Below are 13,452 nucleotides of genomic sequence, written 5' to 3'. Positions count from 1 at the left end.
GGACACTATAGTCCCTTGGGCAATCCGCCGCCTGGACCGCCGCGCTGGAAGCTCCTGTGGGTCCTTTGTGGTTCGGCAGGCGGGGGGACAATCGTCAGCAGCAGCAGCAGTAGCAGCAGCGCAATCTGACCTCGGCCATTTCGCAAGATTCTTGTCTTTTCTTCTCTTCCGTAGACAAGACAAACATGGTTTTTTTTTTCTCTCAAGTTCTTGCCAACTTCGACGGATAGGTAGGTAAAGCATCTGAACATTTGGGACCATTCCGTCCACACACACACAATCAAGACAAAAAGAACACGATTTCATTTTTTTATGCGAAATCGCAAGCAACAACAACCACAGCAAACCCCTAAACGGAGGGGATTGATTTGATTGTTCCATCCAAGAATTGATGAAGCCATGTCCTCCCTCCGACGAAGCGGCAAGGTAATCCGATGACGTGGTGCATACCGCGTGCACGCCTATTTTTTATTTTTTTTTTTATTTTTTTTTTGGGACCCGAGCAACTCAACCGAGCCAGAATAACACAGGGGGACGCTTTGAGCCTGCTTGTTTGAGCCTTCCATGGCAGCCATCGTGAGTCTTTTCTGTGGTCTACTTACCTTATTCCATACACTTTATTGTCTATTCATTTATGTTTATGCGGGTTTATTGGTCTCTTTTTGCTACATTCTCGATTCGTCTCGGTTCGCATTCTTGGTTTCCCGCATCGTCGCTTTTCCATCGACTTAATCAAAGCCCCCCAGAGCGCTCCGCACTCTTTGCTCGTGCATTAGAGCTCATGTGGGGCGATTTGGTCATCACACATTGATTGTTGGCGCGCTGCCAGCGTCATAACCATCCTCGGGCATCTTGGGGTGCACAAACACAAGTCTAAACTACCTAGACTAGACGTGAACCTCACTCCGACAACTCTTTGTCATTCTACACCTCTGCCCTTTCTGAACCCCATCTAGTCAACACACGATACTTTTTGCACCATATGCTACGGAGCACACAAGGATCGTTGCTTCTCTGGTCCGTCCGCCGAACCATCTCCACCAACTGTGACTGACCTCATCGATCTCGCTCCGGTTCAGGACCTCCCCTGGCTGTTCCAGATGGCAACTCCAAAACCACAACGACATGACCCGCCCGATTTCTCCTCGCCCTCCTCCTCGACACTCTCGCCTTCATTGCGACACCAAATAACCGACAACAGCAACAACTACCCCTCGACCAACGGAACCCCAACCTATGCCGCCTTCTCCCCAGCGACCCTCTCGACAACCACGTCCTCGGCCAACAAGCGCCGCAGCACCATCCTCGTCCACCAGAAATCACCTCTCCTTCTCGCGACACCGCCGCAAATCACCCGCGCTCTGGCCTACAGCCATCCGTTCCTCCTACCTCTCAACAAACTCGCCGGCCTTTTGAGCTGGACCACCGATGACCAGTACGAGAGCTTCCTGCTGGTGGCCGTATTCTGGGGCGTTGTGCTCTATGGCGACCTCCTCTTGCGCGTCGCCGGGCCGCTGCTCGTCGTGCTGGGCCTCATAGGCGGCATGTACGGCCGGCGCTTCAGCCCTCTCAGCAGCAGCGGCTGGAGCGAGCCCGCCACCACCCAGAGAGAAAGCGGCAGCAGCGGCATTAATGGTAGCCCCGAAGCCAAAAGACATGTTTCCGGGCAGATGAACGGGGCGGCTTCATCGTCGTCGGACCTCAACTCGGACGGACAGCCGAACGGCAAGCCGCGGGGGAAACCCGAGGCGACGGGGACGCGGCACCGAAAGACGCTGGACGAGATGGTGGAGACGCTGCGCGAGTTCACATCACGATGCAACATCCTCCTGGAGCCGCTGCTGGAGCTGACCGACTTCCTCAGCACGCAACGCACGCCGACCTCGGCCACCACCCGCCCGGCCCTCACAGCGCTGCTCATCCGCATCCTGCTCTGCACCCCGTTCTGGTTCGCGCTGACGCTGCCGCCGTTGAGGGTCGTGACGGCGCGCCGCGTCGTCCTCGTCGCCGGCACCCTGGCCCTCACCTGGCACTCGAGGGTGTGCTGCGTCGCCCGCACCCTGCTGTGGCGATCGCGATCCGTGAGGAAGCTCGCCGCGCTGGTCACGGGGCTGGAGTTTGACGGGATGGTTGCTGCCAATGGCGCTACTGTCGTGGGCGAACGGGGCTTGATCGACGTGGGGGCCGCCACGTCGCTGGCTGCCACGGACTCGGCGGCTGCTACGGGGCGCGAGTCGGAGCTGTCCAAGGCTATCAAGCGGCAATCTACCAAGGCCAACGGCAAGGGGCTGGCGCGGGACACGGGGGTCCGGTTCACGTTCATCATCTACGAGAATCAGCGGCGGTGGGTTGGGCTGGGGTGGACGTCGAGCTTGTTTACGTATGAGCGTGCGGCGTGGACAGATGAGCGCAACAACCCCGTCCCGCCAAAGGACGAGTTTGAGCTGCCAGAGGTCGAGGACGGGAGCCGTATGCGGTGGCGCTGGGTCCCTGGCAGCACGTGGCGCGTCGATGGGGTGCCGGATGATGCGGTCACCACAGACGACGGGCAGCTGGATTTTGATTCCGATGGGGGCAAGATGGGCTGGGTTTACTACGATAACAAGGTATGTGGTTTTCTGTTCTTTTTACTGCACCATTCGCGTGGTCTGGGTTATTTTCTTGCATTTTCTCGGATAAGCTAACATGACACGCAATCATCTAGTGGCAAAACGGCAAACGCGGCCAGGACAGCTGGGGCCGCTGGACGCGCCGGCGAAAGTGGTATCGCGACGCGGAGCTCGTCGAGATCGAATCCGAGTCAGTCACGCCGACGAGCCCGCCCACGGAAGCGGAGAAGCAAGAACAGCAGCGGACTCTATCGCCACCCCCACCCTACGCGGCCGAGCAGAAGTCTACAGGCGGCATGTGGGCCAGCCTCCGGCCGGGGAGTCTACGGCGGCGTGCTACGGACAACTCGACGGCGTCCTCGGCGGCGGCGGCGGCTGCTGCTGCCTCTGGAGGTGCTGGCAGTACGAGCAGCGGAGGTGCTGGGACCAGGAGGGGTAGGCGGACCAGCAGCGCTGCGGCTAGTCACCTGGACGACGAGCGAGAGGACGTTGATGCTAGCCTCGGAACCAGTTTGGGGCTTGAGATCCAGGGGGCTGGGATGGAAAGGGACCAGTGGGGGGTTGGCGATGAAATAAGGATGGGCCTGGAGTAAATCCGGGGAGGTTGAGTGCGACAAGTGGGATAACGAGTATTGTATTATGCTGGGATAAGATCTTGGAGTTTTTTTTTTTTTTTTTTTGTTTTTGTTTTCAGGCGGGTTGGGATCGATATTCGGACTGTGGCGTTTTGTTTTCAAGGGGTGATGGGATGGACTGGAAAGGGTTAGGGGTATTGGCCACAATCACATGCTAATAGTTTCGACAACGGCTTAGCTGCAACGGATCAGCTCACGGTGTTGGGTTGTACAAGATATCCATAGGCATCGATCGAAATAGATGATACGATTTGAGATTTACTGTAGTGTTTTATGTTTTATCCTGGAATGATCGACTTTTTGGTTTATGTCGTTCACAACAATATCCTCATGTTGTGAGATTTTTCTGAATTCCCCCAACGAACTTCATGCCTCATCCCATTGGCCCCGCCTTGGCTTGTCAATGCAATGCCGTTTCCATTTACCCCTACAGGTTATAAACGGAAGAAATAAAATCCCAGAAATCCGAAACAACGCCGCCGTACGCCACAAAGTGTCCACAAAGATGCCAATCCCCCAAAACGCCAATATATGTGCATGGAATAAGCAACAAGACAAGAGTAGAAGAAAGCAAGCCAGGCACGTGATCACATAACGTTGAATGATAAAATGGTAACAAGCAGAAAGAAGAAAAAAAATAAAATGGGTGATGAAAAACAATAGAGATCATCATCATCGACTCTGCTGCTGAGCCTCGTAGACGCGACAAGCCTCCTCGAGGGCCTCGAGGCTCCCCCTGTCGCCGTAGGCGTCGGCCATCAGGTCGTTGCGGCGCTTCCGGTCTGCCTCGTCTGCCTTTTGCGCGGCGGAGCGGAGGGATCGTGACTGCTGGAATTTGGTGACTCCGTAGCCTTTTTTTTTGTGTGGGAAATTTTGTTAGCTTTTTTTTTTTTTGGTTTGTGAGGAGGTTTTTGAAGGGTGGCGAGATGGGAATCTAAAAGAAAAGAAACGCACCTATTCCTGCAATGGCGACGGCTGGAGGAATCCACTTGGCGACCTTTGGTGGTTTTGGTGCCTGGAGGTAGGGCAGGTATGAAGGATGAACGCGCGACGACGTGGCAAAGTGCCTTGAGGTCTGCTGTGCTGTTGATGATGGAGACATGTTTTGGGGGGGTTTTTTTTATTTTTATTTTTTTTTAATTTTTTTTTTATGTTGCTTGGTCTGGTGGTTGTTTTGAGAGGTTGTCGTTGTCGTTGTCGCTCCGATCTAAAACCGGGCTAGAAAAGTTCGGGTGGTTTTGTTTTTCTGGGGTCTTTCGGGCTAAAGGAAGCTCTAAGATGGAAGAGCTGTGCGTGTGTGTGTGTGTGTGTCTGAGTGTGAGTTGGTTGAAAAGACTTTCTTCACTTTTCTAGGGGTGAGGCAAGATGGAAATATAGCTGTGATCCAGAGAAAATGTTTCTGGTAAAATGGCAAATCTTAGACGAGGTCATCTGCGATACTGAAGCCATGTAAATCTTGAAAGATGGCGTCGTCGCAGGATGATGCTTTTTTAAAGCCTCGGCCAAAGGATGACTCGGTGGAGTCTTTGTAAGGAAGATGCCGGGAAGAAGCTATGGGGTAAAATATGTACGGACGGCTTGCTTGCCTTGCTTTGCCTAGAGTGCACTGGCACGACTGTGGATTTTTGGGATGGTGGGCTGGATTGTGGGGTCATTGATCGTATGGGGAGTCTGGGGAAAGTACGATGGTGGGATGATTATGAGCAATTAGCTAGCGCAAAGCTGCTTTTTTGTTTTGGCAGCCAGCCAGGCCTTGCAGCAGAAACTGGCCTTGGCCTGGTCGGCGGCTTGCTGGTCCCTCGGCCTGGGATAGGATAGCGTGGCCGGATCCGGCTTGGTGTGGGTGAAAAAGATCCACCGCGGAGGGCGCCGTTAGTTCTTACAATGGTTTGTATTCAGTCTTTTTTTCTTTCTTTTGCTTTTATACGGAGTACCACATGAAATGCATGCGGGTAACTTGTTTTGACAGTTTGATTTCCCCGATGGATTCAGACGATTGGAAGATGTCAGGCACGCGACCGTATTGAAAAGCAACAAGGTCGCGCAGACATGAAAAGATCGACATGCTGGGCTCTTGTGTGGTACGACAGCAACACGCAGTTCGCTGAAAAGTTGCCTGGCTGCTAGCTACTACTGCCGAGCTACCAAACCCGTTTTGGTGGGCCTAAACCCCCACACTCGTTCGACTTTACAGCTCAATCAGTCCCTTTCACTTCCAAGAGTCAACACCCACTTACTTCATCACACCACTACTAATGCACTCATCTGCTGTCGGCGCAGACTTACATGTTGTGAATGGGCCAATGAACGGAGCAGGCTATCAATGTCGGCTAAACATAATAGTACACAAACATGCAGAAGCTGACATGCAACCACATTTGCCATCTGCGTCTGTTGTCAATTTGAAACTTTTGAACAATCACAACGGCAGAATACAACATGACTAGTCGATCGAAACTTTCAATGTAAGGCGCTAAACACGAAGCTAACAAGAAAAAAAAAGCAACCCTTTCACCTACATACAACACAAAACCACACCCAACCACAAATCCCTCATGCACCCAGCCCAGTGCCACCGGATAGGACGTAAACCTCCCCGGTCGAATCGCTCGACATGAACAACCTCCCCTTGGGGTCAAACGCAAGCCCGACGGGCCTAAAGCACTGACCGGGGCACACGGCATTGTTCCCGTTCTTCATGACGGCCACGGCAGCAGTTTTACTTGTCGAGTTGGCCACGGGCTGCCCGTCGGCGCCAAATTCGACCCTCTCGACGCGGTATCCGTCGGGCGGCGACCTGTTCCAGCTGCCGTGGAACGCGATGAAGGCGTACTTGCCATCGGCGGTGAACTTGACGTCGAGAGGTGCCGTGTGCGACGGGAAGACGAGCCGCGGGCCCAGGTATTTTTGGCAGGACGAGTCGGCCGTCGCGACGTTGGCGCCGACGGGCACCGAGATGGCGATCTGCGATCCGACGGACAACGCCGGGTTGGCGAGCGTCGAGAGCTCCCAAGCCGCCACGCACTCGGGGTAGCCGTAGTTGCCGCCCAGCAGCGGGTTACCGGCCTCGATGCGGCCGTGGAAGTTCATCTCCTCGGCCGGGTTGTCGTTATTGATGGTGCGGCCCTGACGCGCGAGGTTGTCGACCGAATTCTCGACGGACCACTGTTGATTGAGATTTCAGTCAGCTTCTTTTCCCTGTTGTGTTTGATTTCTGATCCTTTTATCCCTCTTTCTTCTTCTTCCCCCCTTTCGTTTTTTTTTCTTGCACAACTTGAACTGGACCAACACATACGAATTCTCCCCTGGGAACATTCTCGCCAATGGCCTCGCTGTTGCGTAGACCCATGCCAAGCAGGCTGCCGCCCGTGGCGAACGGCTCTGATGCCGCGGCGACCTCGGAAATGTTGAAGTAACGCACGACGCTGCGGCCGACCTCTTCCCTTGCGGCGTCGGCGTCCAGGTTCCCGTTGGAACCGCGCTGGACGAGGAGCAGGTCCGGGTTGGCGCGCGACACGAGCAGCGACCGCGTCGGGTGCGTGGTTCCTGGAACTGTCATTCCCGTCACGAGCGTCTTGCGGCTGGTGGCCGTGCCGGCTACACCGTCGTATACGTACTGGTACACATTCTCAGTGCTGGATACGTAGAGCATGTTGCCGTCGGGCGACATGGCGATTCCGTGGTTGAGCTGTTGTTTCTTCTTATCAGTCCAAGTTCTTTGTTTTTTGTTCTTTTTCTTTTACGTTCTTTCCTTCCTTTCATTCTGTCTACACACCTCGGCATCGTTAATGATCAGCTTCCGCTCCTGGACGCACACGCTGCCGTCGGCTGCCTCGGTCAGCTTGACGTATGAGATTCCCCGGCCACGCTCGACGATGAGCAGGTTGCCCTGGCGATCAAAGTCGATGCCTCGGGGTGTGGATAGGCCATTTAGGAGTAGTTTGCTGCTGTATCCAGACTCCATCTGGATGTTCCACCTAGGAGTGGGCGAAGTGCCCTGGCACTGGGCTAGTGCCTGACCGAACAGCAGCGACGCGGCCGCGAGGACCCAGCTTGAAGGGGCCATGGCGAAAATTGCTGATGTCTGTTCCTTTTTTGGTGCTTTGTGTCTACTGCTGCACAAAGATGACCACTCGGGTTCGAGCGTCTTCTGATGACTGCAGGGGTGGAAGCTATGGCTGGATGGATTTGTGCAGACAAGCAAACCAAGAACGGGCACCCTGGAAGAGCGGAGGTGAGAAAAAAGAAACAAAGACAAGCACAGGCTAAGAAGCGATCCCGTTGTCTTATAAGTCTTGAGTTCTCCGCTTTACGAACAAAGAATGCAGTGGTAGAAACGCGTCAGCGGCCACCTACCCCGAAGCGAATTGCCATGGCTTGGTTCCACGTCTTTTGTCTGCTCTTTTTCAACTTGGTACTTTCCTATAGTTTGTGACCTCGCCGTCTTGGCGGCCATTCGGTAATCCTGTCTCCCCCCATGCTATCGCAAGGTTGCAGCCTTTACCACGTCTTGCAATTACCGCTATGGGGGAAACAACAAAAGCGGAGGAGCACCCGCCCGGCATTGTGAGGGGATGGGCGAATCGGATTCTGGTCATGATGATGATGGCATCCGCTTTTTAGCTTGGCGTTTGGCTTGAGGGGGTTATGATGTGACGGATATATGTGGATAGGGAGAGGAGAACAAAACAAATCACTCCTATCAATCGAGTGTTGCCCAGACGTTAGTTCCCGTTCGGCCTTGCAAGGCACCGGAGGACGTTTCTCGATTTGGGATGAGGTGCAAAGCATGGCTTTTGCATGGCAAGGTAATTTTACCCGTCCAAAGGGCCCAGTGGCTTGGTGTCTTGGTTCGACCATGCTTATCTGAGGGGAGATGATGGAATTGGCAAAAAACCCCGTTCCCCGGAGACTTGGCAAGCCATGGGAATTTTCATCCATCGGACATGAAATGCAGGCACAGGTCGTTACGTTGGTTGAGACAGCCAGATTCATCTGACATCATTAGCCGCAGCTAAAACTTTTTAGGGTCGACAGCGCAAAAAAAAAGGGCTTCAGCTTGTGGGACTTTTGACAGATTTAAATTAATATGTAGGTAGAAGAGTAGATGCAGAATTAGACTGCTCGGAAACAAACAAAAAAAAAAGGCGATGTCGCTTACCGAGTTAGGAAGTTGAATAAGAATGGCTCATAGGCCAAATACCTCGGTCATTTACTGGTTGGCCTGGTTGCCAGCGGCAGTTGGGGTGAACCCCCCGCGGGAACGCAAACTGCAGGAGAATTGGACTTGGCAAGGCGTGAATTGGAAGGAGACACAAATAAGTTCATGTACGCACTCCTTTGACTGTATCTGTTGGAATTAAATTAATTTGTTCTTTCGAACTGTCGTAGCTCGAGTTTCCAGCTCTGACTTGGGAATCAAGGAAGCCCCGAGCATTACGATCCGGGAGACGCTAACATTGCGTGTCGCGTTCCTTTATATTTTTCAAGTCACTGATTCAATCGGATTGGGGGGAAATTCTTTTTTGCAGAGCTCAGCTTGGCGAGAAACATTCAGCGACGCTTGACGCCAAGGATATTCTGTTGTCGATCTCCATTCAGACAACCACCTGCCGCCACAATACCACTTGATTTGTCGCAACGCAATAACTTCTTGAGTGCGGGCCATCAAACTCGAGGGCCAGCCAGCAAAGAACCATGGGTGGTATTCCCTCCAAGCCCCAGGAGGGCAAGTCTTTGAAGGTGATTGGGGCTGGATACAGCAGGACAGGGTGAGTTTGGATCCATGGGACTGATTGTTTTAAGATTGCGCCAATGTTTAACCACAAGAGACGCAGCACTGTTTCAATGCAGATGGCCCTTGAGAAGCTGCTCGACGGGCCTGTAATGCACGGCGGCACCACAATACTCGGTCGCGAAGACGGTATGTAAATGATGCTCCAAAAAAAAGAACAAAACCTGCTTTTTTTGGATCCCGGAATGCCGCCAAGACAACATTGATACTACCTTTTTTTTTTGTTCGTCTTTCAATCCGCCACTCCCCTTCCCCTCTCCCTCCCACCGCCTCCCTCCCCCCGGCGTTCCTCCTTCCGATCCGAGGAAAGGCCCGAAAAAAAAAGAACCACTTCACCCCCCCCCCGGCGATCCATCTTGCCTTTTTGTTTGGTCCCACCTCAGCCAACACATAAAACAAAACAAAACAGAACATTGTAAAAAATGGGTACAAGCATACCGCGCCAAGCGTTCGGGTGATTTCGCCCTCAGCTGCGACCTGATACGGGAGCTGACGGCCGGCTTTGTGGCCGTGACCGACATGCCGCCGCTCGACTTCATCCCGGAGCTGATGGCCGTGTACCCGGAGGCCAGGGTGGTGCTGGTCACGCGGGACCCCGAGTCGTGGCTGGCGAGCATCCGGCCGGTGGCCCGCAACAGCAGCCTGGATAATTGGTTGGTTCAGTACGCGCTCTGGCCGATCCCCGGCTGGAGGCACTTCCCCGCCCTGAGTGCGGAGTTTGGCACCAGCACGAAGGAGTATCTTGGGATTGTGGACGACTCCATTACGAATCCATTGCCTTGCGTCGGTGAGTTTTTTTTTTTTTTTTTTTTTTTTTTTTTTTTTTTTTTTTTTTTTTTTTTTTTTTTTTTTTTTTTTTTATCTTTTTTTTTCTTCCTCTTTTCTATCTAGGTAGCTTTTGCCGCGTTGGCTCAAGGGGCTTAGCATTGTCTTGTTGTTCAGTGTGGATCAGCCCATTTAGCGTTTGAAAGAAACTGACCAAAAGACGGTTTGAAACAAAATGGCAGAATTGTTGCAAAACTGGAATGCAAGGGTGAAAGCCACAGTACCAGAGGATAAGCTTCTCGTCATGGAGCTCAAGCAGGGGTGGGAGCCTTTATGTGGATTCTTGGATCTCCCCGTGCCGGACGAGCCGCTCCCTCGGGCCAACGACGCTACCGCCGCTGGAGAAGCCTATCAGCAGATTTCGGACCGGGTCCGGGAGATTTGGCTCAACGGATTCGCCGTCGCGGGAGTGGTGGGCTTTGCTGCTTGGAAGACTTGGGCTGTTTCCAGGCGCTAAGGAGTTCAAATAGGAAATTGTGGCTTGGGAATATAAACTTGCAAGTCAGCCATTGCAGCATGTACGCAATTAGCGATCCTATTTAAAGTAAGCCTTGAAACCTAATTATATCCATCAACCAGGGTAGGCGGCTCCCATGGGCGAGGTGGAATTTGTATGTATGGTAATTGTTTAGTCGATAACGCTGTCATGCTTTTCTTTCGGGCGTTTTACCCTTTTGGTTCCCCTTGTTCTTCCAATTAGGAACAAAGATAGATTTTGACTTTTCGTAACTGCCGGTCGGTGTTGACATGATCTCCCTACTTTTTTTTTCTTTTTTTTTTCTTTTTTTTTCGGGGTCCTGTGCTGTGCTGTACTTGTCATAATACTTATAATATTCCGACCCTAACCCTGCTTGAGATTGGATGCAGTTTCGTGCAGATGTGATGTGATGCCTTTACTGTTTGACTTTGAACTGGTGACACGGCGTGAGTTGTCGAATAAAAGTCTATAAGTTACTTTGATAGTGGGATCGCCGTGGCGATTCAACATCAAAGAGTGTACACCGCTATGGTCATGCATATCGAGTAGTCAAGCATGCCTGGGGTTCCCCTGATGTCAAGAACAGCATGACAGTATAATGCACAGTAAAGACAGTATCATTGAACTGTCCATCCCACCGGCTTCGCCTAATGTGGTCTAAGAGGAGGAGCTGAGTCATCCAATCGAGGGAAACACTTCAGGGGAGAGCTGCGCCTTACCTGCAACAGGCATGAGGGTTTGAAGCTGACTGCGTGTGGCCTTGGAAAACAAAAATCCCATCATGAGACGCAGGAATCAAACCTTGTTCGGATGACAGATGGGAAATCGTCTCCATATTCCAACTTTTGGGTTTTGTCCAAGAAAAAGCCCATCTGTCGTTTTTATCCTTTTTTTTTTTCCTTATCCTTTGTGTTTTTTTTGTTTTTTTTGTTTTTTTCTCTCGTGTACATAAATGATGAAGCTGACGAACCCCTCCTTCGATGGCATGAAATAGTTACTTGGGGGTACCATACCTACTCTTTTTTTTTTGTTTTGTTTTGTTCGAGGTGGGACGGAAAAAACAAAAGATAAACAAAACAAAAAAAGGCATCATAATCAGAGATGCCTTACACATGCGACGTCGAAGATTGCGGTCGCGTCTATCAGCGCAAGGAACATCTCAACAGACACAAGAAGGACCACGACGAGGTCAAGTCGTTTGAGTGCCCAGCATGCGGAGCAAAGTTCTCAAGAGGGTAAGTACATTTTGGAAAAGAAACAAGATCAATCACAAAAAGACGGTCCCGACGTGGTGGTTCCGGGCCCTTTTTTATAGAAGACCGGACGAATCCCCGGTTTTTATACATGGTCCAATTACAAACCAACCCTTGAGGGAAGGCCCCAGCAAAAAAAAAAAGAAAACTAAGAATTGAGTACCAAAACAAGCAAAGACCGGTTTTTCTTTTCTTTGCTGACATATAACCAATGACCCTCCCACCGGCTACCTGGGCTTCTACTGCAGTGACACGCTCCGCCGTCACATGAACCTTCATGGCCCTCGAGCCGAAGGTCCGCTCCCAGCCCGTGTGGCAAAGGCCTGCGTGAACTGCCACAAGTCAAAGACTCGCTGCGACGGCAGGGAACCCACCTGCTCTCCGTGTGCGGACAAGGGCCGAGAATGCGCCTATCCTAAGCGAGATAGCGGCAGCACCGGCGGCGATGGCGATGTCCCCAAGGTATCTCCTCCGCCGGCTCCTGTCGAGCAGCCCAGTATCGACCACGATGCCGTCATGACCATGGAATCGATGGATGTCGACATCAGTATGGATATGGTACCGACTCTGCCCATCATGGATATGGACATGGGTTTAGTAAACACAGGCAGCAATCTGTCAACCCAAACAACAGACCAGCAGAATATGGCCTCCATGCCGGGCTATACAGAGTTCATCCCAATCCCACCCGATCTCAAAACGCAAATACAGACCTTGGCGGCGCCGACACCCCCGACACCGCCGACACCACCAGCTGCACTGCAGGACCCACGGAACCAGCAGCTGGCGGAAACTTATTTCACCGTTTTCCACCCGCATTGGCCCATCGTCCACCGGGACACATTTATGAACAAGCAGCAACCCGAACTGCTCACCCGCGCCGTCATGATCATCGGCCTCTTCTTCCAGGGCTCAGCCGAGGCACGCAGCATTGCTTTGGAGCACCATAGAAAGCTCCTGAGGGAAGCCCAGAACAAAGTTGTACGCTGAAATCAACTCTCCCCGATTTCTTAAAGACAACAGCCGCAACGCGCTAACACACCTCACCCGCCCACCCAAACAGATAATCCTCTCCAAAAAGACGCGCCAAACCCTCCTATCCGCCCCATCGGCCGCCCTCCTCCCCCACCTGCAGGGGATCCTCCTGGCCATGATCCTACCGACGTACCTCCGGAACCGGGCCCTCGACGTGACGCTGGGCATGAGCCCCGTGCTGACGACGGTGCTGTCGGCGTGCGGGGCGCACGACCAGCGCCGCATCGACGCCGCCAACCCGCTTGACCGCGACAGCACCGCGCCCTGGGTGATACGCGAGACGTACCAGCGCCTCGCCCTGCTGCACTACAAGCTGCACCTGCTCGCCTCGGCCGTCTTCGTCAGCCTCATCCCCTGGAACACCATCGACCGCTCCCTGACGCCCGAAATGCTGCACGTCCGCGCCCCGTCTAGCAGGCACTGGTGGGAGAGGCCGCCCGTCAATTGGGACCCGGATGTCCCGTCGTCCTATGGGGATTGCAGTGGGAGTGGCGGTGGTGGTGGGGATGGTGGTGATGGACAGCAGCAGCAAGGGCAACATGATGATTCCTTTGTTCTCGTCAGCACCATCGCTAATAGAGCCAGGGCGGCCGGCACCACACAGTGTCTGTTGCCGCTGTTTGCTTGGGACCGGGACTTTGCCTTGGTTTTGGGTTGTTGGTGTACCAAGCCAGAAGAAGAGAGGGATGATATTTTCGTGGCGAGGTTGAGACCGTACCTGGCCAATATTTTAAAAATTAGCCCCGATGGAGTCATGTCGTCTCTCGGGGTGTAGCATATATGAGTCGGACATTAAATACAACAAATTTTGAACATTGTAGCT

At 52.9% G+C, this 13,452-nt stretch overlaps 5 protein-coding genes across 5 annotated transcripts; 3 read left to right on the top strand and 2 right to left on the bottom strand.

Annotated features, from left to right (window-relative positions):
* Nucleotides 1–165: 165 nt before the first annotated feature.
* On the top strand, nucleotides 166–3,334 carry PgNI_12009 (uncharacterized protein). Its single transcript, XM_031131966.1, has 3 exons — nucleotides 166–576; nucleotides 957–2,606; nucleotides 2,705–3,334. Exons 1-3 carry the CDS (start codon nucleotides 565–567, stop codon nucleotides 3,200–3,202), a joined length of 2,160 nt encoding a protein of 719 aa, XP_030977369.1. The 5' UTR covers nucleotides 166–564; the 3' UTR covers nucleotides 3,203–3,334.
* Nucleotides 3,216–4,420, bottom strand: PgNI_12008 (uncharacterized protein). The gene is made up of 2 exons (XM_031131965.1): nucleotides 4,199–4,420; nucleotides 3,216–4,095 (listed from the first exon to the last, which is right to left on the bottom strand). The coding sequence occupies exons 1-2, from the start codon at nucleotides 4,344–4,346 to the stop codon at nucleotides 3,917–3,919; spliced, it is 327 nt and encodes a 108-aa protein (XP_030977368.1). The 5' UTR covers nucleotides 4,347–4,420; the 3' UTR covers nucleotides 3,216–3,916.
* A 1,249-nt stretch (nucleotides 4,421–5,669) lies between these two features.
* PgNI_12007 (uncharacterized protein) lies at nucleotides 5,670–8,627 on the bottom strand. Its single transcript, XM_031131964.1, has 3 exons — nucleotides 7,020–8,627; nucleotides 6,540–6,932; nucleotides 5,670–6,409 (listed from the first exon to the last, which is right to left on the bottom strand). Exons 1-3 carry the CDS (start codon nucleotides 7,308–7,310, stop codon nucleotides 5,798–5,800), a joined length of 1,296 nt encoding a protein of 431 aa, XP_030977367.1. The 5' UTR covers nucleotides 7,311–8,627; the 3' UTR covers nucleotides 5,670–5,797.
* Nucleotides 8,607–10,654, top strand: PgNI_12006 (uncharacterized protein). Its single transcript, XM_031131963.1, has 4 exons — nucleotides 8,607–9,015; nucleotides 9,082–9,167; nucleotides 9,448–9,825; nucleotides 10,046–10,654. Exons 1-4 carry the CDS (start codon nucleotides 8,942–8,944, stop codon nucleotides 10,318–10,320), a joined length of 813 nt encoding a protein of 270 aa, XP_030977366.1. The 5' UTR covers nucleotides 8,607–8,941; the 3' UTR covers nucleotides 10,321–10,654.
* Nucleotides 10,655–11,413: 759 nt separating this feature from the next.
* PgNI_12005 (uncharacterized protein) lies at nucleotides 11,414–13,425 on the top strand. The gene is made up of 3 exons (XM_031131962.1): nucleotides 11,414–11,576; nucleotides 11,843–12,575; nucleotides 12,658–13,425. The coding sequence occupies exons 1-3, from the start codon at nucleotides 11,443–11,445 to the stop codon at nucleotides 13,402–13,404; spliced, it is 1,614 nt and encodes a 537-aa protein (XP_030977365.1). The 5' UTR covers nucleotides 11,414–11,442; the 3' UTR covers nucleotides 13,405–13,425.
* Nucleotides 13,426–13,452: the final 27 nt, after the last annotated feature.

This window comes from Pyricularia grisea (assembly GCF_004355905.1).
Source record: "Pyricularia grisea strain NI907 chromosome Unknown Pyricularia_grisea_NI907_Scaffold_8, whole genome shotgun sequence".
Lineage (NCBI taxonomy): Eukaryota > Fungi > Ascomycota > Sordariomycetes > Magnaporthales > Pyriculariaceae > Pyricularia > Pyricularia grisea.
The sequence above is the reverse complement of the archived record's forward strand: the minus strand, read 5'-3'. Positions and strand labels throughout refer to the sequence as shown.

Coding starts and splice junctions, on each gene's coding strand:
- PgNI_12009 (XM_031131966.1), top strand. Junction 2,607..2,704: donor GGGTTTACTACGATAACAAG/GTATGTGGTTTT, acceptor GCAATCATCTAG/TGGCAAAACGGCAAACGCGG.
- PgNI_12008 (XM_031131965.1), bottom strand. CDS start 4,346: ATGTCTCCATCATCAACAGCACAGCAGACCTCAAGGCACTTTGCCACG. Junction 4,096..4,198: donor CGTCGCCATTGCAGGAATAG/GTGCGTTTCTTT, acceptor ACAAAAAAAAAG/GCTACGGAGTCACCAAATTC.
- PgNI_12005 (XM_031131962.1), top strand. CDS start 11,443: ATGCCTTACACATGCGACGTCGAAGATTGCGGTCGCGTCTATCAGCGC. Junction 11,577..11,842: donor GGAGCAAAGTTCTCAAGAGG/GTAAGTACATTT, acceptor CTTCTACTGCAG/TGACACGCTCCGCCGTCACA. Junction 12,576..12,657: donor GGGAAGCCCAGAACAAAGTT/GTACGCTGAAAT, acceptor CCACCCAAACAG/ATAATCCTCTCCAAAAAGAC.
- PgNI_12007 (XM_031131964.1), bottom strand. CDS start 7,310: ATGGCCCCTTCAAGCTGGGTCCTCGCGGCCGCGTCGCTGCTGTTCGGT. Junction 6,933..7,019: donor TGATCATTAACGATGCCGAG/GTGTGTAGACAG, acceptor AAGAAACAACAG/CTCAACCACGGAATCGCCAT. Junction 6,410..6,539: donor ATGTTCCCAGGGGAGAATTC/GTATGTGTTGGT, acceptor CTCAATCAACAG/TGGTCCGTCGAGAATTCGGT.
- PgNI_12006 (XM_031131963.1), top strand. CDS start 8,942: ATGGGTGGTATTCCCTCCAAGCCCCAGGAGGGCAAGTCTTTGAAGGTG. Junction 9,016..9,081: donor GCTGGATACAGCAGGACAGG/GTGAGTTTGGAT, acceptor CAAGAGACGCAG/CACTGTTTCAATGCAGATGG. Junction 9,826..10,045: donor GAATCCATTGCCTTGCGTCG/GTGAGTTTTTTT, acceptor ACAAAATGGCAG/AATTGTTGCAAAACTGGAAT.